The 21,343-nt window shown below is 35.2% G+C and overlaps 4 protein-coding genes across 13 annotated transcripts; 2 read left to right on the top strand and 2 right to left on the bottom strand.

Moving 5' to 3' along the window:
* Window positions 1–49: 49 nt before the first annotated feature.
* Window positions 50–8,142, bottom strand: LOC145932998 ((E3-independent) E2 ubiquitin-conjugating enzyme UBE2O). The gene is made up of 8 exons (XM_083032273.1): window positions 7,659–8,142; window positions 7,281–7,454; window positions 7,042–7,200; window positions 6,305–6,964; window positions 6,011–6,221; window positions 5,587–5,770; window positions 3,351–5,362; window positions 50–3,246 (listed from the first exon to the last, which is right to left on the bottom strand). The coding sequence occupies exons 1-8, from the start codon at window positions 7,887–7,889 to the stop codon at window positions 2,858–2,860; spliced, it is 4,020 nt and encodes a 1,339-aa protein (XP_082888399.1). The 5' UTR covers window positions 7,890–8,142; the 3' UTR covers window positions 50–2,857.
* A 503-nt stretch (window positions 8,143–8,645) lies between these two features.
* LOC145933007 (2-aminoethanethiol dioxygenase) lies at window positions 8,646–11,019 on the top strand. Of its 3 annotated transcripts, none has more exons than XM_083032332.1 (3): window positions 8,646–8,801; window positions 9,053–9,437; window positions 9,560–11,019. In XM_083032332.1, the coding sequence occupies exons 2-3, from the start codon at window positions 9,147–9,149 to the stop codon at window positions 9,968–9,970; spliced, it is 702 nt and encodes a 233-aa protein (XP_082888458.1). In that variant the 5' UTR covers window positions 8,646–8,801; window positions 9,053–9,146; the 3' UTR covers window positions 9,971–11,019. The 3 variants fall into 3 exon arrangements, with proteins under 3 accessions (XP_082888458.1, XP_082888457.1, XP_082888456.1); XM_083032331.1 differs by having other exon boundaries at window positions 8,648–8,922; XM_083032330.1 differs by having other exon boundaries at window positions 8,651–8,917.
* A 1,538-nt stretch (window positions 11,020–12,557) lies between these two features.
* Window positions 12,558–16,210, bottom strand: LOC145932997 (E3 ubiquitin-protein ligase MARCHF5). Of its 7 annotated transcripts, none has more exons than XM_083032271.1 (7): window positions 16,020–16,210; window positions 14,873–15,071; window positions 14,385–14,553; window positions 13,970–14,178; window positions 13,546–13,891; window positions 13,123–13,291; window positions 12,558–12,906 (listed from the first exon to the last, which is right to left on the bottom strand). In XM_083032271.1, the coding sequence occupies exons 2-7, from the start codon at window positions 15,033–15,035 to the stop codon at window positions 12,751–12,753; spliced, it is 1,212 nt and encodes a 403-aa protein (XP_082888397.1). In that variant the 5' UTR covers window positions 15,036–15,071; window positions 16,020–16,210; the 3' UTR covers window positions 12,558–12,750. The 7 variants fall into 7 exon arrangements, with proteins under 7 accessions (XP_082888397.1, XP_082888391.1, XP_082888398.1 ...); XM_083032265.1 differs by having other exon boundaries at window positions 14,858–15,071; window positions 16,020–16,207; XM_083032272.1 differs by having other exon boundaries at window positions 13,546–13,864; window positions 14,858–15,071; window positions 16,020–16,206.
* L(3)07882 (Nucleolar protein 14 homolog l(3)07882) lies at window positions 15,805–20,792 on the top strand. 2 transcript variants are annotated; one of them, XM_083032263.1, is made up of 6 exons: window positions 15,805–15,927; window positions 16,798–18,862; window positions 18,946–19,075; window positions 19,449–19,616; window positions 19,702–20,189; window positions 20,397–20,792. In XM_083032263.1, exons 2-6 carry the CDS (start codon window positions 17,100–17,102, stop codon window positions 20,641–20,643), a joined length of 2,796 nt encoding a protein of 931 aa, XP_082888389.1. In that variant the 5' UTR covers window positions 15,805–15,927; window positions 16,798–17,099; the 3' UTR covers window positions 20,644–20,792. The 2 variants fall into 2 exon arrangements, with proteins under 2 accessions (XP_082888389.1, XP_082888390.1); XM_083032264.1 differs by lacking the exon at window positions 15,805–15,927 and adding an exon at window positions 16,694–16,726.
* The last annotated feature ends 551 nt before the right edge of the window (window positions 20,793–21,343 follow it).

Here is a 21,343-nt window from a genome sequence, read left to right as displayed (position 1 = left end):
CGGGATTAAAGGTTCATAAAGGACGAGTGTCGATAAAAGATACGGCACATTTTGACGTCCGTTGAATCCTGTAATGACTTTTTATTGACCCGAATTAAGGAAACTGAACTTACATCTTCAGCAAATTACTACGAATCTGCATATTCGATTTGATTGATAGTATAATAAAACGAAAAGGCAAATGAGAGGAAATGATCTCAATGAAATGCCTTTAAACTTAAACAAAACTTTACAGAATACAATAAAAACGACGATTCGACGCCACGCGAGGAAGTGAATCTTAAATAATAAAATATAACAATCTTAAATATAATTTCCTACATACGAAGAAGAGCTTAAGAGACAATGAATGGGAAAACGAAGGTAGGGGAAGAACAGTCTCGAACAAAATTAAAAATAAAAATTATAAATAAAAAGTTAAATAATCTATCGTACATCAACTTCATGTTAGACTAGAACTATTTTTTCTTTCTGGTTTTCTTTTTTCTTTTTTCTTCTTTACGCTCACGTTTTACGCTCGTAATTATTTATAGCGAATCATCGCACATTCAGGCGGCTCCTCCTTTCTTTTTCTTTTCTTTTCCCCTTCCGCAATGCGTGAAACAAATTTTCAAAAACGTGACTCACACACGAATATAATTGTTGTAATCAAATGTAAATATAGCTGGCACATATACAAGGCATCCCAAACGTTTTGGCGGCTTTATTCTCAGCATTTCGCCTATTTTTTTCCTCCGCCTCTATTAACACACTCATTTACACTCCCTAACAAGGATCTCTCTCATCGCAATATCTCATAATCCTCGAAGACACCTGCTGTCTTTTCTCGCAAACTCATTTGTTAGCACCATAAATCTCTTTAAGAGTCTCCAGAGTCTCCTTATCCTTCGCTAAACAAGAGAAAGAAATCGATCGACATACAGAAAATACGTATACGGGTGCTTTGCTAGTCGAATGATGATGATCTCGATATATATATATATATACTTTTCTTCCGTGTCTGAAAAGGATCATGAGAGAAGGGTGTGTGTGTAACAAAGAGGAAAACAATTACTGACGAATATTTAAATATCACTCCGCATCAACATCTTACTAGCTTACGTAATTATTAATTGTTAGATTGATCTCTAAAAATCTCTTTTTTTTTGTCATTCTTCTTTTTATCTTAAATGTGCATCGGTATAAACGTAGCTTTACACACAGAAAACAACTCCCTGATCCTAAATATGTTACGTGGGAATCATTAAACGAAATAAATGAATAATACTGTATACACCATTTTACGATGCACTTTAATTATCGATCAAACTAATAAATAATAACGATAGTTAATAATTGGAATAATACTCGAGAGTAAACACGTTCGAATCAGTCCTCTTCCGCAATATATATATATCTCGAAAAATTATAGGAATGAAAAAAGGAAGATCTACCTTCGACGACGATCTCGACAAAAGATTAAGGATAATGCAGTTCTTTCTAAATTTCTATGCTTTACAAGCTATGTGCTAAGAAAATCCATATACACTAGACATAGTCGTCGTAAAGATTTCATCTAGATATGGATTTGTGTTTTTTTTTTTTTTCTCCTAAGCTATTTTCCCTCTACACGTCTGCGATTAAAGTCACTCTTCATAGTTTTTCGCTTGAGAATATTCGTAGTACAATGTTGAGCCGTTATAAGAAAGATTCTTGCGGCTCGATAGAGAGCACAATTTTAATCTTTTTTTTTTTTAAACAAGCGAATCTCGAGCCTCGATCTCTGGCTAAGCTTCGTTTTCGATCAACTGTCTGCAATAAAATTTCTGAGATAAAAGGTGGAAATCCACTGAGATTCTTCGTAAGAGAAAACGATTGATCACGAGTACCTTTCTTATAAAGGTCCAACACTTTACTTGGATGGCATAGTAATTCCAAAAGATATACATACATGCATGCATACATATATATGTATATGTATTAACGTACATATGTATGTATATGTATATATGTTTCGACGGGAATAATCGACTTACAATTTCGACAATACATCACACGTTACTGAAAGTGCAGTCATGAAAATGTGCTACGCAGAATTAACACGCTACTATTATCCTTTAAGATCTTATTGCAACGTTTTTTTTTTTTCCTCGTTAGTTCGGCGTATTGCTACTGGTCTTTATCTCTCGCCATATTTTCTTCTCCATATTTGTTTTACAGAATGGCAAACTCTGCCTAACTCTCTCTCTTTTCCTCTTTTTGTGCTATATTTTATATATATATATTTTTTTTTACCTTACTCGAGATTTCAGCTAATTTGTTATATTTGTCACAGGCAACGCAATATCTTTATACTTAAAAGTATGGAACTAAATGCAAGAGGAGCTTTATATAGGTCTTCTTTTTTTTCTTTTTACTTCGATGTCGAATTAACGCGATAATTTTACAATTTGTCTTGATAGTATGTGAAGTTTTTGTGTATATGTATCTCTCTGTATGTGTGTTGTATATGTGTTTGTGTGTGTTGTGCAAAAAATGCGTTCTTTTGCTCGTGTATTTATAATCGCGCGTTTATGCTCTCTCTTTTTTCCCTCCTCTATTCATAGTTACTCTTAAAACAATTGTCTTTAGTTGTGGAGCAACACGATAAAGCCACGATATTTCTATTAAAAATTATCGCGTCGTTAGTAAAGATTATCGATAGGTTATATCGCATGTATATTTTGCGTGTCAGCGTATGTTTGTGTGATTTGAAATTCCGTATACGATAAATTATTGAAATATATATATATATATTAAAATATATATATTACCGAACAGTCGTATAATAATTTAAACGGGCTAAGCGTTTCGATTTATGCTTACTTTTACCTTGTGGCTAGCTGGTGTTTTGGCTCAAGAGACCTTTTTTCGTTTCGCTCGGCGCCGCCGCAAAGCTATTCGTTGCGGAAGATGACGTCACCTCTTTAGTAGATTGATTGCCATTTAACGCCAGTTTTTTGTTACTTTCCTTATTGCTCATGCCGCTACTGCTCTGATTACATTCTGCAACTTTACTGTTAACCGATTTGTTTGACATTTCTTGGCACTGATTCGCAGTATTGTTCCTTAACCTCACGATGTTTTCATTGTTCTGCCATTCACTCGGCCTTTGCATTATATTCTCTCTAACGAGCACCTCCTTAAACGTTCCCAGAGTCTTGCAGAGGGTTATGCAGAAACCGCGCGATGCCGGAATGAGCGGAAATTCGGGCAATACTTTCTCGTCTGTAAAAAAGGGGAGCAAGAATTTGTTATATCTAGTATAAAAGACAAAAAAGTCTAGTATAAGAAAAATATTTATTATAGATAATAAGATATTTATTATTTACCGATATCGGCGATCTCTTTAAACGTAGTTGGGGTGACGGGAGATAGCGGATGCTGATTGTTGTGCTGCTCGGATATCTCCATCCACAGTTCCAGTCTCTGCAGCAGTTTCTCGGCATGATTCTTGAAATGCATGATGATAATGTCCTTGAATACAGGCGGCGGGTGTAGCAGCAACTTGGTTTGCGCCTGCACCAGCTTCAGTACCACCATTTCGTTATACATCCTCGAGTTTTCGCGTCCCTGCTGCGAGCCCTTCTGCTTCTCGAAGCCCGCCTCGTTAAAGTATGGCTCGCTCACAAGAATCAGACCCTGTATCGAGACGATCACTTGCAACAGGGTCGACGAACTCGTCCATACCTCCGTACCGCGACCGGACCAGGTTCCTAGCAGACTCACGCACACCTTCCCGTCTTCGTAGAGATTGGGATTCAACCGATCGCTGCAGTAGGAAATGTAATGACAGAGAGGCGGCGCGACTGGATAGTCGGCCGATAACTGGAAGTCAAAGAGGAAGAGCCCGTCCTCGTAGGGCGTTTTCTCGGGACCGCGGAACATTACGGAATACAGATCTATACGGTCATCGAATCCCTTTACCCACACGCCCGGCGGAAGTGAGCTCTTCAGCAATTTCAATTCCTTGGAGACAGTTCTGAAGAAGTTGGTTGGATCGGTGGGCTGGAACATGGTCAGCTTGAATTTGTGACTATCGGGCGCGGTCTCCTCTATGGAGAAGCCTTCGCCCTCGGTATAAACCGGCGGTGGGATTTCGACGGAACACTCGGACGGATCCGTCGTCTCCACCCGTTCCTCCTCTTCCTCGCCCTTCTGTTTTTTCCGCGGGGAAGTCTTCTCCGCGTCCGACAACGACATCTTGCCCAGACCGAACCTCCTAGACACTTCGGCGTGCGCCAACACGAGCTGCGCTTTAATCAGGTTACACAACTTGACGCACACGTGTGACGTTCCGACGTTCTGAGAAGTCGCAAGACTCGTCGGCACTTTTTTCACCCTGTTCACTTCCGCCTTGTCGGGCAAGCCCGCGATGTTCGTCGTGGACGAACATTCCGGCGCGTTATTAACGTCCTCGCTCATGAGGAATTCCCCACTGGACTCGCTGGAACCCGACTCCTTCTTCGAATTCTCAGCCGAATACAATCCAGAATCCTCGGGATTGGGATTGGGACATATGAATAATTGATTAACCGGCTCCTCGTCGTCCTGCTTTTTGGTATTGTTCTCGATATTAGTGGTATTGTCAATTTCCGATCTATTAATGATTGTAGCGACCTGCTGCTTCTCCGATACACTAATTGCATATTGATCATCGCCGTTTCTCGAAATCTTTAAACTATCTTTATCCATGGATTCTTCCGGATATTCTGTTTTGGGTGTGAAGAGTCTCGTCACTTGATCGGCCATGCGTTGCGCCACATTCGCTCTACCGCGTTCTCTCACCCGCTCAAGGAGTCCTTGGAAGTGGCATTCGTGAAAGAACGAGGTGCCCATCAATTTGTCCATATAACGACAATCTTTGTAGACCTCTAGAAGCTTTCTCATCACTTCTGTTGTCTGCAACGACGGATTTTGTGTGAAGATCTCTTCCAATCTCGACATTGCGATCCTGGCCTTCTCGATGTGCGCCGCTAACTTGGGTTTTATGTTCTCCAATTCTGTCTGCTCGGTACCATCATTATCGGCAATAAAGCAATCCTCCAGTTCTGTTTCCCACGACGAATCGGATGAAACATCATCCCACAGTTCCCCCTCGTCACTGTCGTATTCCCCGACCTTGTACAAATCTTGCGGCCAACACATACTAACATGACCGTCGACCCACCATACTTTCACTCGTCCCTCTGGATAATTGTCCAACACTTGACCGGCGGTGCATCCAGCGTCCTCACCCTCGAAATTCGCTATTCGAATCACTAGGGTTCCCGGTCTGTACTGGAAATCTGGATGATCCTTCAAATCGTAAACGCTCACTTCGCGTTCCTCCAGAAAGATCGGCCTAGGTAAGAAAATAATCGAACAAATTGAAAGTTTTACCATTTCCTTTGATTTATATTTGTAATTATTTTAAATTATATATATATATATATATATATATATATATATAGCAAAATTCTCTAGAAATTCAAAGATGATGAAAGTTTTGAGGTATGTGAAAAAAAAATGAACATATGAAAAAAGTGATTAGAAACAAAAGAGTTTTTATCTTTACGTAACACTCACTCTGGATTTTGACTAGAAGTATATGTCCGAAACCACTTTATCTTGGCAGTACGACCTTGATGATCGACACTTTGTACAACACCATACATTCTAGATTCCTCCTTTTGATCTACGACAAAGTCACCTGGGAAAAATTCCTTATCATCCAGATGATGAATTGGATATAATTGTGTTGATGGTATGCCTAAAAAAAATATATGACATTTAGTACCATACGCTGTGAAAAAAAAATGTATATATATAATTTAAAAAAACAAAGTTCCAATAATATATATATGTATATACAATTGAAATTATCTATTTTCTTTAATAATATATCAATAATGTCAATAAAAAAATTATATTAATTATAATTCATTATTATACATTTCGAATAAATATAATTTATGATACAACTAATAAATATTAATCATAGTATTAATACCAAATTCTACTGAACCATCTTGCCACACAACGTTAGCTTTTGTATTAGTGGACAAAGTTTCTACAACTATCTTTGTCCCAGGAATTAATGGAACAGGCGGTACTTTCTTTTTCGCTTTTCGCAACTTCTTTTTCTTCAGCACTTTCGTCATCAATGCAGGACCCTTCTTTTTCTTCCCCATTGACGACATGCTGGAGCAACCACTAGAGACCTATGGAGCGCATCAATAATTTCTATCTTAGATCTCACTTTCTTAGAATTGACGAAAAACAAAGAGAAAAAACAAATGATTACCGAAGCCGTATCACTTTGCGAACCCGTGGTATCTTCGGTATCCCATTCGTCCGAACTTTCGGCGTGCTGATTTTTAGGTGGCAGCATCAAAGTGTTATTACTCACGACATCCTGCGAGTGAACACCATTACTTTGACTGCCCTCTTCTACCGATCGTTGATTGGATATTTTATCCTTTCTTTGCTCCTTCTTCTTGTCATCCGGCAGCTTCGTCACCGTAATATTTAGACGCGTCTTTTTCGGACTCTGCTTAGGAACTTGGTAAATATCCCTCTGCTGTTTTCGCCACTTTTCACGTGTAATAACGTTTTCGTTTCCCTTAATGATGTAAAAATTGCGATCGCCGACCTGTACCGTCGAAGGCTCGAACACATTTAGCAGTTTCAGCTTTTTCAGATCTTCACCCTCGACCACGAATTTTGGTTGTGCCTGATCGGACCAGGCGCCGTCTTTCGAATACGCTCGACACTGCCAATGCACGCCGACCCAATCGGTCTCCACTTTCTCCACAATCACTTTCGTTATCTTTTGCGGTTTCAATTTTCTCTTTGCCTTCATTTCTTTGGTGCACTGAATCCACTGTGCATCTTCCAGACAGTGAACAGGACCCCATAGGCTTTGACCAGGGTAGAATTCGGTAGAATGCGGAAAATCATTGTCCTAAAAGAGAATGTTTACTATTCGCATCTATAGAACAAGATACCTATACATGAATAATTAATTGTATTTGATCTTACGTTATCTCGCGTCTCTTCCAATTGTCCCAACACACAGGAGTCCATCTCGTTTATAACACAATGCGATCCGTCTGGTGTTACCAGCCATAATTTAAAGTGTGTCATTCTAATGCCACCGACCCAAGAGTCCATGCAGACTGCCATATCCGTTGCAAATTCCTACAAACGACAACTGCTTGTCTCAGTATACAACTAGTATGCCAGCTACATTTCACTGCGAAGAGATCGTATCCATGTACCTGCAATGGAATTAGGTCTTCGCTCTTGATATTTGTAAGCACCTGCTTGGTACCAATGACCTGCACACATGCAGTCAGTTCTATGTCTCTGCAGTAGCCTCTCTGCGTATCTTTACCCTTGATCATCCTACGTACTACGTCTCCGGGCATGAGGGTCCTATCGGCCAGGTGAACCTGGAAGTAAAACGTCGTCAAAATCTCGACATAATGAAACGTCTGAGCTTTTAATCGCGATCCGGTGCCGCAACGAAAGATCATCGCCTTTCATGCTGCCAATAAACCAAGTAGTATGAAAGATGCGAGACACCGGGACATATACACGATCTCGATCGATCCTTCTCGACACACGCGAAATGCATGAATTATAATCGCGATTACCTTCTTACAGTTGACCAACTCCTCGACGCCGGACGGATGCCAGATCATGCGTATCTCCCCCTTCTTCCGCTTCGGCAGGCTCTCCTCGCTGTCGGAGCTCTCCTCGGACATGTCCTGATCGTCATTCTCCATGACGATGCCGAAGACGACGTTGCCTCGTTTGTCCACGCGATAGACGACATCCTCGTAGAAGTACTGATTCTCCGGCGCAACGTTCGCCGCGGCAGCCATCTTTCTTGCCTGGCCTGGAGTTCGACGAAACCAGACGAAACTTCGCTAACCCCCAAGCCTAGCTCCCGCTCTCTCGGCAAGACTGGACCCTGGACCGGACGGTGGTGGACGAGTCCGCCTGCTCCGCTGCTGCTGCTACTACCCGAGGTGGCCGAGCATACCCGACAGAGTCGAACGATGCCGAGCACCGCCGGGCCGAGCCGACGACGTTGACTGACGTTGACAGCACTGACAGCAGACTGGACGGAGGTTTAAAATACCGTCAAGATTGCGCATCGAGGCCCCCCCTTAGGCCCTGTCCACGATAGAGAAAATATTAAGAATAAATATTTTAAAATAATAAAATAATTAAAAATAATATATAATAATAATATATATATAATATATTTTAAAATAATAAAATCGAAAAAAACTCTGATATATAAATACAAATTCGAATTTAAAGAGCTCTTATTAGTCCTTTATATCCGACTTTGTATTTTTATATCAGAGTTTTTTCGATTTTATTATTTTAAAATAATTATTATAATAATTTTTATTCCTAATATTTTTTCTATGTGCGCAGGGCCTTAAGGCGGTATCCTCGGCTGGATTCCGTAAAGCGCATATGCGCGCATTTATCTATAGTACACGTCACGTATATTATAGAAAATGCGTGCATATACGCTTTACGGAATTCAGCTCTCATGTGTTGGACAACTTTGTCGAATCGATCAGTGATTGGCTGTAGCTAAATAGGGAATTTTTCGGCCAATCGGTTCGCGACGAGTCTTGTGACATATGTCACGTGCGTTTGTGTCATATGTCACAAACGTCAAATGAAACGTCACCCTAAAATCGCGCTCCTTGACATCGTCCAGCAAAACACGATAAGATGATGGGGATGAGAAAGAAAATATATAATGCAAGCGTGTATGTACTCGCATGATTGATTTACGATTTAAATATCTGCTCCGTTCTGTCACACGAATCTATACATACTTGGATGTGATTTTATACTTTGTACGCGCAAACCTTATTATTACACGGTAAGGTAACGTTGTCCTCTTTTTCAAATGATCTTTCCAATTGATTAAATTTTTTTCATTTTCATTTTCTTATCGACAAATCTCTTTCTTATTTTGTACATATTTGAGGTTATGGCTGATTTTTTTTTTTTTCAGGTAAATATCGGAGCACAAAAATCTGCGTAATTATTCATCGATAATATTTTGAAAGGATATAGATTCGAGAAGCGCGAGTGACACAATAAAGCGTATGATTATGGCATCGGCGATCGAAATTTTGGCGAAGCAGGCGATGAAAACGTTCGGCGAGAGCCGGCTCTGTCAGAAGAGCCTGGACAAACTATGGAGTCTGATGAATAAAATAACCGCCGAGGATGTGAGACTCGATAAGAACATTCTCGATTATGTCAGCAGACAACCGGCGCCTATGTGTGTGATGGACATATTCGAAAATAAGGACATAACAATCGCGATTTTCATACTGAAACACGGAGTCACGATGCCTATGCACGATCATCCCGGAATGCATGGCTTGTTAAAGGTAAAATACATTTCAACGACACACAATGACACATTGTCGCTTGCCGTATATACATAAAATTGTTGTATATAAAACTTGATATACGTTTATAAATTGTAATATATGTATCACTTATATAACAGGCGATCAGTGGTGCAGTGGAATTAAACAGCTATAGTTTGAGGACGAAAAGTGATCATGTAATTAAATTGAACGAGAAGATTGCGGCAGTCAGGCATCGTTCAATCTCCCTTCACAGTAATTCGCCCGCTTGTATTCTCACACCATCGGAGAAGAATCTGCACGAAATCTCATGTGTAGAGGGTCCTGCGGCTTTCTTAGATATACTCAGTCCGCCGTACGACGTCGACGAGTTCGGCAAAGGACCAAGACCGTGTACATTTTTCAAGGTTGTTAATTTTAAGTTGTGTACAGAATCGGCAGAATCGATAGTTGAAGAGGTACAGTTGTCCGTCATAGAGAGTCCGCCAGACTTTTATTCTTCTTCTCTAAAATACATTGGACCTTCATTAAAAGATTATCATAACAAATAATCCTTTTCACTTTAATTTATAAATTTTGCATTTGCTAATAATTTACAGTGTGTATATAAGAAAATATGTATAAATGCATCTAAGACTTAAATTTTGTTAATGTATGATGATCGATATCATACAGTAATATCGGTATCGTGAGCTTGTCGGGACCAAACAATGTCCTTATTGTAAACTTTCTCTGTAGTCCTGACTTTTTTATTTCGATATCACATGCTCGGATTGAAAATATTGTATATTCTTGTGTGATGTGCTTTTTTTGCTCGAATATTAGAGTAATAGATGTGAATATGTACATACATAGTGACAAGAGCAGATAAAGAAGTTTAAACATTCAACTTGAATGACAACAAATAGATAAGTTTATGGATAACAGAGTTTAGTATACGGACATTCAATTGTATCATTAAAATTGCTTCTATTGAGGCTAAAGTAAAAATTTCAATCCAAGCATAGACACTTTAATACAATTATATATTGATTTAGCTGTTATTTATTTTCATTAATCTCCAGCATTATACATAAAAGTTTTTCATATACTTTCACAAAAAGCATACTTTTTAAATATCGTAAATATTTTTTTTATATTTTTGTGTTTTGAATTTTCAAATATTGATCATTGATTGATCAAAAAGTAAATTGTAAATTAAATTTCTATTAATAAATTTAGAAAAAAGTGATATTATCTTTTTGACATACAAATGCAAAGAAAAGTCACAAAAAAAACAAAGTGTTATATAATTTAAATGTGTAAAAAATACAAAGCAATTATGATTTAAATATTAATAAATTATTTGTATATTAGAAACATTATAAATTAATTATAAAAAAATATGTACATGTGTTATCTTCAATATAGTGTTGTTTTTAAGATTTAAAAGGGCAGTTTCACACATGAGTGGAAAAAATATTTACAGTATATCTTTCTAGATTTCCCTTATTTTGAAAAACTAAAGTACTTAAAATATGTATATATAGCATTATCTTATGTTAAGTATTTGCTAGAAAAATTGTACTTAATTAGTTGATCATCTTTGCACATTATAGGAAAATCTATATTCAATAAATGTATTTATATAACATATAAGAAAATTACTGCATTTAAGAACTTATTTTCCTAGAAATTCTACAATTTGGTTGTGTGTAATAATATTCAGTGCTAAATATATTGATTTATGTACTTTATAATATATATATCTGGTTTAATCAGATTTTCAGTTAAATTAAACAATTGAAAAATTAATTAACATTACTGTAATCTTACTACAGAGTAAACTTCTAAATACTCATATTGGACTGTCTCAATATTACTCGGTTATCTTTATCATTTTGCAAGAATACAATTTATATTGAATTAGGAAATCAGATACATTATATAATACTTTACATTATTTTCCAGATAAAAGATTCCCTTATACAAGTATATAAATATAACATATATATATATATATATATATATATATATATATATAAAATTTATATATATTTCTAATATAATATTTATATTTATATAATATTAATATTATTATAATATTATAATATTAACTATTATATAATATTAATATTAATATTATATTTATATACTCTCGTGTAAGAGAATCTTTTATCTGAAAAATAATGTAAAATAAAATAATAAAATATACTGTTTCTCACACAGAAGTATTATAAAATGCTATGTTTATCATTTGAAATCCTTTTTCCATTTCATATCAATGAGTTAATTAGAATATTCAAACAATCTTTATGTGATTATTGAGATATTCTGATATTCTGATCTTCGATCCATACTGATAGCATTACAAAATAAAATGTATAAGGAACAAATTTTGTTAAAGATGTAATACTGTAAACACTGTAAGCACTGTAAGCAGATATTTATAATTTTTTATATTTGCTACAAGTTATTTCATAATAGCATTTACATGTGAGAAATTAGATTACAAAATATAGCCTATAAATCTTACTTCTAATAATGTAGACTTATATAGATATATAGATATATATATATATATATATATATTTATTTATATATGTATATATGTGTAAATATATATGTATATGTAGATATACAACTACAATATAAATAATATATATGTAAATATACATATATTATTTATAAGTGTGTTGTGTATATGTATGAATGTATGTTGCAAGGATATACATATATATATACAAGTCTAGAGTAAAGTCACAGTAAAGAGTTATAAATAACAAATATTTGTCATAGCAATTTGTCAATTAATTCTTTTCCCGTGATAGTACTTGCATCTTGTACACTTTATGATAATATGAAAAATCCAATAATAATCTCTCTAAGAGATTAATTAAAGCTAGGTGATTCTCTAGTACGCGGGTAAAGAAAGAATCGTATAATTATTTCAATTTTCATATATCATATAAGGAAGATTGCAGAAAGTATTATCGGTTTAATAATTATTAAAAAGTATTTCCTCCCTTTAAATGTTGATTTAAAGGGGATGTCATTCGTATTCAACATCCTTCACCTTTTTAGAAAATATAATCCTAAACTAACCACTGTGAGACAATGCTCATATACAATTCTTATTTTTATATGCTCATATATATATATATATATGTACACAACTCTGTCTCCATTATTTCACACCTGTATTATGTATCACCATAAATATATGACACTGAAGAGAGTTGCCAAATTTTTTTTTATACTCAAACGTTGCTAAAAAGTTAAGTTGCTTTACATTTGAAAAATTATATGCATTATTAATTAATTGGCATTTGAATATTCGTTGAGAATTTACTTAACTTCGATCACTTTCGGGATCCTGTTGCCGTCTGTATAATGCTACATTGTTCTCCGTATAATCCATTACACGACGCTGACATTGTCTCTTGTATTGTTGTTGCTTGTGATAAATCTTGAATGCGCCTTTTATTGTTATAAAGGCTACACCGCCCTGTAGATATAAAAAAATAGAAAATTATATATTATATACCATTATAAACACACACACACAGAATTATTTATAAAAGTTGGTGGATTATAATAGTAATTTAACCAAGATACTATAAATAAGAAATAATAACTAAATTTTAATGACATGAGATTATTATGTATATCATCCGAAAATATTTTATTATTTTCGCAATATTGTAATTTTAATAATACATACCAACAATGTTCTTTGAAAATTGGAGTTTATGCTTTCGAAGAATAATCTTCCACATAAACTGGCGATAGTTGGCAATAAAAGCGCGCCACAAAGAACACGCGTTGCGGACACTGGATCGTTCATTGGTGGTATATCTTCAGATTGCATACTTGTATCCTCATCGGAATAACTGTAACAGTCATAAACATTAAATTTGATAATTTGAAATTTTTCTTTCATCATTTTTATTTTATGTACTTTGTTTTCTTTTCGTAGACAAAAACTGTTTTTCATGTTGTATATATTCATGACATATATCATTTTAAAAAATGCATCAAATATTTGCAGCAAATTGAAAAAGTTATTCTAGAAATTTAAATTAAATTTTACTTCTTTTCACTATAAAGTATAAATTGTATCAAAAATAATGTTATTGATACTAACCTACTCGGTAGAAAATGCCTTAAAATAGGAACCTTGGACGCGTGACGTCTTAAAAAACTGAGAGCTTGATCTTCCCATCGAAGCATTTTTCCCAGAACTAGCATAATTGGGATAGTTGGTAAGCCAACTAATAAAACTAAAGGATCGGCCTGCTCCATCATAGTAAGACCGTCCTTGTGACCGACCACTTGCATAACAGTAACTGCACCGTAAGTTACAGCTGTCCAATATATGGATCCGACTACTATACCAGCAGCAATGAAAGGACATACTCGGAAGATAACTGCATCAATCGTGTCAAGTACTACCACTAATGGACCTGCAATTGATTTGCACGTACCATACACTACATGCATAAAGGATATAAATGAGATCCTTACGTTTCTAAACTGTGTGATTATGTTACTGACTGGTACGTACTTACCCATGTTTGGATAAACTATAATATATTCTGTGTTGCATTGTGGACAGGCCACAGCATGCCCAGCGTGACCCTTCTGCTTCTCATCGACCCATCTCTGTATGCAACCCTGATGAACCCACTTTGTAGTACCTCTGCAATGACACGGTTTAACCCATGCTGCAGTCGCATCATCTTCGTCGGTTGCAAAGCATACCCAACAGTATCGCTTGCTAGATAAAGAGATTAATGTTGTAAGTTAATATGAAACAATTGTACAGTAATCAAACAATTTGTTACAAATTTAGAGAATAAAAAACTGGAAAATATATGATATAAAAATATATAAGTATATCAAAATATCAAATCAGGATCATTAATTGAGCATATACTTTATGCTATTATTATTTAATGACTATTTCAGATAATATAAACTTACTCTTCTTCCGGAGTTAATGATGGCACGCTAGATGTGATCTGATTTGGAGAGGATGCTCCATCAGTCATGTCGGCAGACAGTTCTTGATCCGTTGCATCATCAAATGCATTCTGAGAACTTTCATCCTCCAATGATGCCATTCGTACTACTTGAGGATCAGATACTTCTGCTACAAAAAAAAATAAATAAGTTAATTACTTTAACTAAACTCTAGTTAACTTACTCAATAATTGACTTATCAAATAACTTGTATTTCATTAATATTTAGATAAAATTAATAATTTTTTCTTGTTTGACACATGAAAAGAGATTAAGAACAATAAATTGTCTAGTTGCAAAGTTTACTGTATGGACAATTCTATCCCAGTTGAATGGACTGATTAAATTAATCAATGAGTTTGATCGAAGCAACCCTAAGTGTCTCTAAATTACAAATCTTTCTTGTACACAGAATTCTTTTGGTTATATATTACCATTACTGGGCTCACTTAGTTGTCTATCAGCTCTCAGATTTGTACTAAGTCTCCTTAGAGCTTCCTCTATGCTTGGAAGACGTCTGATGTTTGCTCTGGTTATACCTGATTCTATACGCACTATTCTTCCACGACTATCGAGTCCATATGAAATATGTGGCATATTGTCGTCCGACATCGTGATTCAGCAAAGCATTCACAAGCTCATCACCATCTTAAAAACATCATTAAAACATTAAACATCATTAAAATAATATTTATATATTTATTAATACATTTTAATTATTATCACTGTACATTGCACTCTTTGTAAAAACAGTTTATGCATAGACTTTTTAAAACCAAAATATTATACAGGAATTTCTCAATTAAACTTGCAGTTTTGATTTCTTTTTTTTTTTTAAGTGAGAAAATTATTTATCACACATATATGGACTTTTGACTTTCAATTGTTCAAATTATTCCTTATCTCTAGTAAAGTTGTTGCACAACTCCTTTTAATTATAGAAATGTAATAACAGTCAAAGATTTCTGTGTTGCACACAAACTATGTTTCAATACTTTATTACGCAAAAATTAATCTTACGAAAGTTTTTTCGCGCACGCTGTGCATAAATCGTGAATGTCATTACGCAACGTTTAATTTTACGGACGAAATATTATTCACCGCGAAAAGTTTTTCTCTATCTCGACAATGCTGACGCAATGGTGACGACGGAGTTTTTACGCGATTAACAAATGTATAAAGCGAATAATATATGTATAAGTAAAAGTAAAGTGACGGGGAAAAGAACATCGGGGACTTTTCACCTTGATAACAAAGTGATCGTAGTGATCTGTCGAGCACTAAATGGTCTCTCCAAGGTTGGACCAAGAATTATACGAATGCACAATAAAAAGCGTTTAAATTATCAGGATACGCCGAACCTACGAGCGTAAAATTGTCAGTATTGTTTCGCGAATCTCTCTCTCTCCTCGAGTTCGATCGCGCGACAGTGCAAAAAATCGTGACGCTTCGGAGTGCAAAAAAATCAAGAAAAAGGAAAGAAAAAATTGCGGCTCTCGTAAACGTTTGTATACATTTCGCCGAACGGCGACGCGATTGAAATATAATGTGTCGGAATAATTTTGTCAATGAATGTCTATATGTATATATATATACCGCACACATGTGTCACTCGATATATTCGGCTAACACTATTGCAAGACGATTTTTTTATTCATCCTTGTCGTATCCTTGTTCGCTCTATTTATGCGAATACAACGCAGGAGACTTCGGCTTATACAGGCGAAACGAATTATCCTTGATAAAGGGTCGAGAGAGTGACGGACAAATTCCGAACACCGATGTTGGAGACCTCAAACGGTGACAACGCGAAATATGAATTATTACTATGGGAGCTTTATGAACACACATGTCACACGATTGGTTGTCGAGTAAAATAATTTTCGGGACTTAAAAATTTCCCTATTCGACAGCTAATTAGGCGATGTAACTAGACGGAAACAGAGTTGAAATTGACTGTGATTGGTCTTTAAGTTGGCAGCAGTCACAATCATAGAATATATAATATATATATAATATATAATATATAATATTAGAGCGCGTGTCGATGTGCGCGGCGCGTTCGACTTCGAATCGACTTTAACCTTCAAGTGGCGCTGCGTCAGTCACGCGGTCGCGCGGCGCGCGGCGGCGCGGCGTCGGAATTCGGTGCGCGGAGTGGGGGAGAGTGGTGGGGGTTGGGTGGTGGGGCGCTCCGGCGCGCGCATTCCCCCACCGCCGCCCAGCTCCCACCACTCTCCCCCCACTCCGCGTACCGAATTCCGACGCCGCGCGCCGCGTGACTGACGCAGCGTCACTTGAAGGTTAAAGTCGATTCAAAGTTGAACGCGCCGCGCATTGCAAGAGCCGTATAATATTGTAATATTCATTTCAGTCAACTCATCACCAGAAGATAATCTGGCAGCATGAGCAGAATTTAAAGAGTAATCTGCTCTTTGCCATCAAAAGAAGAATCAGAACCTGGTTATGTAAGTGACACGAAATTGCCGCTTTTCTCCGCGATGCCATGTGTTTTGTCGACTGTTGGAGGTTATGTCACTGAATACTACCCACGTGAGAATGTAGTATTTGATAATAATATACTCTGTATTTTTTATTTAAATTATAAATAAATTAAGCCGGCTTGATTTTCGCACACGATAAAATTGGGGTGATCTGTCATTGCTTTCGCTCAAAATGGTTAAGGCTAAGAAGAAGAACCTGTCCGATTTCGCGCAACAGAAGCGGGCTCAGAAGAGCGTAAAACAGCTGAATCCGTTTGAAGTGCACATTAATCGAGACAAACAGAATGTACTGGGTCGAAGGAACAAGAATGATCGCGGACTTCCAGGAGTATCGAGGGCGAAAGCCATCAACAAGCGTAAGCAGACTCTACTTCAAGAGTACAAGTTGAAGAATAAAGACAACGTGTTCCTGGACAAACGTATAGGCGAGAAGGATTCCGCCATGAGCGCGGACGATAAGGCGATGGCGAGATTTACCATGGAACGTATGAAGATGCATAAGAGGAAGAACATCTTCAATTTGAATGACGACGAGGTGTTGACCCACAGGGGTCAAACTCTCGAGGAGATCGAGAAATTCGATGATCCTAAGAGCGACGACGATTTCGACGATGATGAAAACGCTGGCGGCAAGCTAGATAGAAATTTTGTAGACGCTCACTTTGGCGGAGGAGTTCTGTCGAAACCAGACTCTGCTTTATCCAGAAAGGATCTGATCGATCAGCTCATTGCGGAATCGAAGAAACGTAAGGCGGAGAAGCAGAAGATACGCGAGCAAACGATAGATCTGACAGAGAAACTTGATTCTGAATGGAAGGATCTCCTGCCTATCATGTCTGCTTCCAAGAAGTCGGCAGAAGATGCTACTACCGAGACGAAGGATGTTGCGAAAGCTGATGCTTATGATATTGCCGTACGACAATTGATATTCGAAGCTAGAGGTAATCCATCTGAAAAATTAAAATCAGAGGAAGAAACTGTTCAAGAGGAGAAGGAGAGATTGGAAGCGCTTGAAGCTGACAGACTGGCAAGAATGAAAGGATTTGTATCAGATACTAATAATCAATGTAAGCATAAATCTGCTGATGATCTTGATGATGGTTTCATGCTGGAAGCTGTTGTTGATGATACTAATGATAACGATGACAATAATTCAGTGAATAATGATGCTGATGATACTAGGAATGAAGAAGATAGTAATAGTGACAACGATGAAGCTAATGACAATGATATTAGTGATGAACAGACAAAAATTGAATCAGAGAGCATTGCTGAAAAAAATACAATAAGCACAAGAGAGGATAATAGTGAGAATCAGGAAAGAATATGTTCAGAATCATCTAATGTTAAAGATGAATCTGAAATAGATCTGGATAACAAAAATTCAGAAATTGAAGAAAATGAAGAAATGGATGGCGAAGAATCTGAAGACAGTTTGTTAGATTTAAAAGTATCTGATTCATCTAGTGAAGATGAAGAAGATAAAACCATTGAAAAACATGTCAAATTTGCTAATAATCTGACCAAAGGTAAAACGCAGATGACTCAATTGGATCAAATTTGTCCCAAATCAATATTGAAACAGAACAATAACAGTGTAGATGTGCAAAATTTATCTGATAAAGATAAAAAAGAGGAGATAAGGACTGATCTTTTGAAACGAAAAGAAATCATGGAGAAGGCACGAAAAGAATTGCCTTACACATATAATGCACCAGAGAGCTCTGAAGAATTAGAAAAATTGTTACAACATCATAACGCAGATTACCAATCAGTTATTGTAGATCGTATTATAAAATGTAATCATTGGACATTAAATGGCAATAACAAAGAGAAAATGTTAAATTTGTTTGTATATTTGCTACAACATATAAATAATTGCGCTTCCATGGAGAATGTTGATGATCTAGTTAAATGCTTTCAAATCTTTGACAGGTAAATATAATTTATATTTTACTAATTTTAAGTATATTACGTACATTGCTTATAATTTATATATATCTTTCATTTTATTCTAGATTGTGCCCTTACCTTTATGATCTAGCACATTTAAGTCCAGAAAATACCAAAACTTATGTAGAAGAAGTGCTTAAGGAGAAGTATGAGAAATTTGCAAAAAATAAAAAGAGATATCCTGGCATGGATACGGTAAGAAATTATACACAAAGTGTCTCTAACTAATTCTATTTTCTTTTATTAATAAATATATATTATATAAATATATAATTTAAAAGTTTTTGCATATAATTTTCATACTCTTTTAAATAATTCAAAAATACAAAAAATATTTATTTAGTATTTAAAAAGATGCATAGATTTTAGTTTTCAAATAGAATTGAAAAATTGGCAATCTATGATATACTATTATTACATATTTGTGTAATATTTATGGTTAAAAAATCCTGTAGATTACAAAAAATATTTATATTATATTACATTATATATATTGTGTGTATATCTTTTTACACAAAACACTACTTCTCTTATACATACATATATGATGTATTTTTATTGGTTTCAGCTTATATTGTTTAAATTAGTATCTTTGTTGTTTCCGACATCGGACTTCAGACATCCTATTGTGACTCCTTGTTTAGTATTTATGTCAGAAATATTACTGAGAGCTCATATCAAGAAATATCGAAGTGATATTTCAAAAGGTCTTTTTATATGTACACTTATTTTAGAGGTAAATATAGCTCATTTTTTTACACTTATTATTACAATATAAAATTGAAGAGACATGTCATTTTAAATGTTTTTAAAATTTACAGTATACAGTATTAAGCAAACGGTTTGCACCCTCAGTGATAAATTTTTTACGAGGGATTATATACACAGCGACAGAGTCGACAGAAAAAGTGAAAATTATACCACCATTTAAAACAGCCTGTAAAGTTTTAGTGATCGATAACACTGAAATCACAATTGATCCAAATGGTGCAAATATGTTTGCGAGTGATTTAGTTTATGAAGAATTAGATGACGAATTCAGAATAAAAGCTTTATTGACTGCAATAAATCTAGTTACAGAATTCAAAAATCAGCTTCAAGAATTAGAAGCGGCATATTCAATATTTGAGCCTATTTATAAATTATTAAAGATTAATAAATTTAAGAAATATCCACAAGATATAAGAAGTCACATAAAACAACTACGGAAAGATCTCAAACTTTTACAAAGCAAGAAATTGGAGTATATTGTACGCGAGAAGAAAAGACCGAAACCTTTAAGGACATACGAGCCGAAAATAATGACAGTGTAATTATTTTATACATTTTTCTCTTATTTAATTTATTAATTTTACAATTTTTGAATTTATTCAAAAAATTTAGCTTTTTTTAATGTATATTTTACAGATTAATGTATATAATTAAAGATTCGTTATCAAGATATTATTTATAATATATTATAGTATATATTGTAGTATATATTATATACAATATTTATTTTAATATCTTATTGCAGATATGATGGAAAGCATCATAGACCGATGTCGAAAGAAAAAGCGGAAAGAGAGAAATTGCTACACAAGTACAAGAGAGAGTTCAAGGGCGCTATTCGCGAGATAAGGAGGGATCGAGAATTTTTAACTAAAGTACAAATCGCGCAACAGATTAAGAGCGATGCTGAACGCAAACGCAAAGTAAACGAAATTTTCGGCGAGGCTGCGATGCAGCAGCATGAATTTAAAAAGATGAAAAATAAAAAATAAAATGAGAAAGTGTGTGTGTGCGAAAACATAATGAAAGATATTTATATATATGTATTTTTACACATGTATATATAGGAAAGAAAGAGAGAATGTACTGTATTGAGCAAGATAATGCAATAAATATTATGTACATAAACAAAGTAATATGAATATATAATATGAAAACATGCAATTAATTTTGAATTTATATTTATATGACGTGTCACTATAAATTGGATAAATTTTCATTTTAATATCGGTATCTAAAAAAGCTCTTTGCGCATTAATTTAAAAAATGTGTTTAGATAAAGCACAAACTTCTTTCTCTCTCTCTTATTTCTTTATCATATTTTTTATTATTTTAACTTATTCTTTTTATATTTATATATTTATTATTTATTATATTTTATCATAATAGACAGTAAAGGAATGTTTCAGCATTGTAAAAAAGAAGAGAATATAAGAAAAGTATGATTTTTTTTTATTAAAGAGAGAGAGAGAGAGAGAAAGAGAAAATCCTTCCTTTTGTTTTGTTCTTTAGATCTCGAGCTTCAAATTCAATTTATCCTCAATTAAATTTATTTCATGAATTAAGGCTCCTGGGTGCTCACCGCGGCCATATTGGAATCGTGACGTCAGAGGCGAGAAACAACACGTTGAGATTTCTTAGATGCCATATTTCTAAATAAAAACATATTTGCATAAAATAACACTTAAGATC

Source organism: Prenolepis imparis, unplaced genomic scaffold (genome assembly GCF_030444845.1).
Source record: "Prenolepis imparis isolate NDT839.2.m4 unplaced genomic scaffold, iyPreImpa1.0 SCAF_2, whole genome shotgun sequence".
Taxonomy (NCBI): domain Eukaryota; kingdom Metazoa; phylum Arthropoda; class Insecta; order Hymenoptera; family Formicidae; genus Prenolepis; species Prenolepis imparis.
The sequence above is the reverse complement of the archived record's forward strand: the minus strand, read 5'-3'. Positions and strand labels throughout refer to the sequence as shown.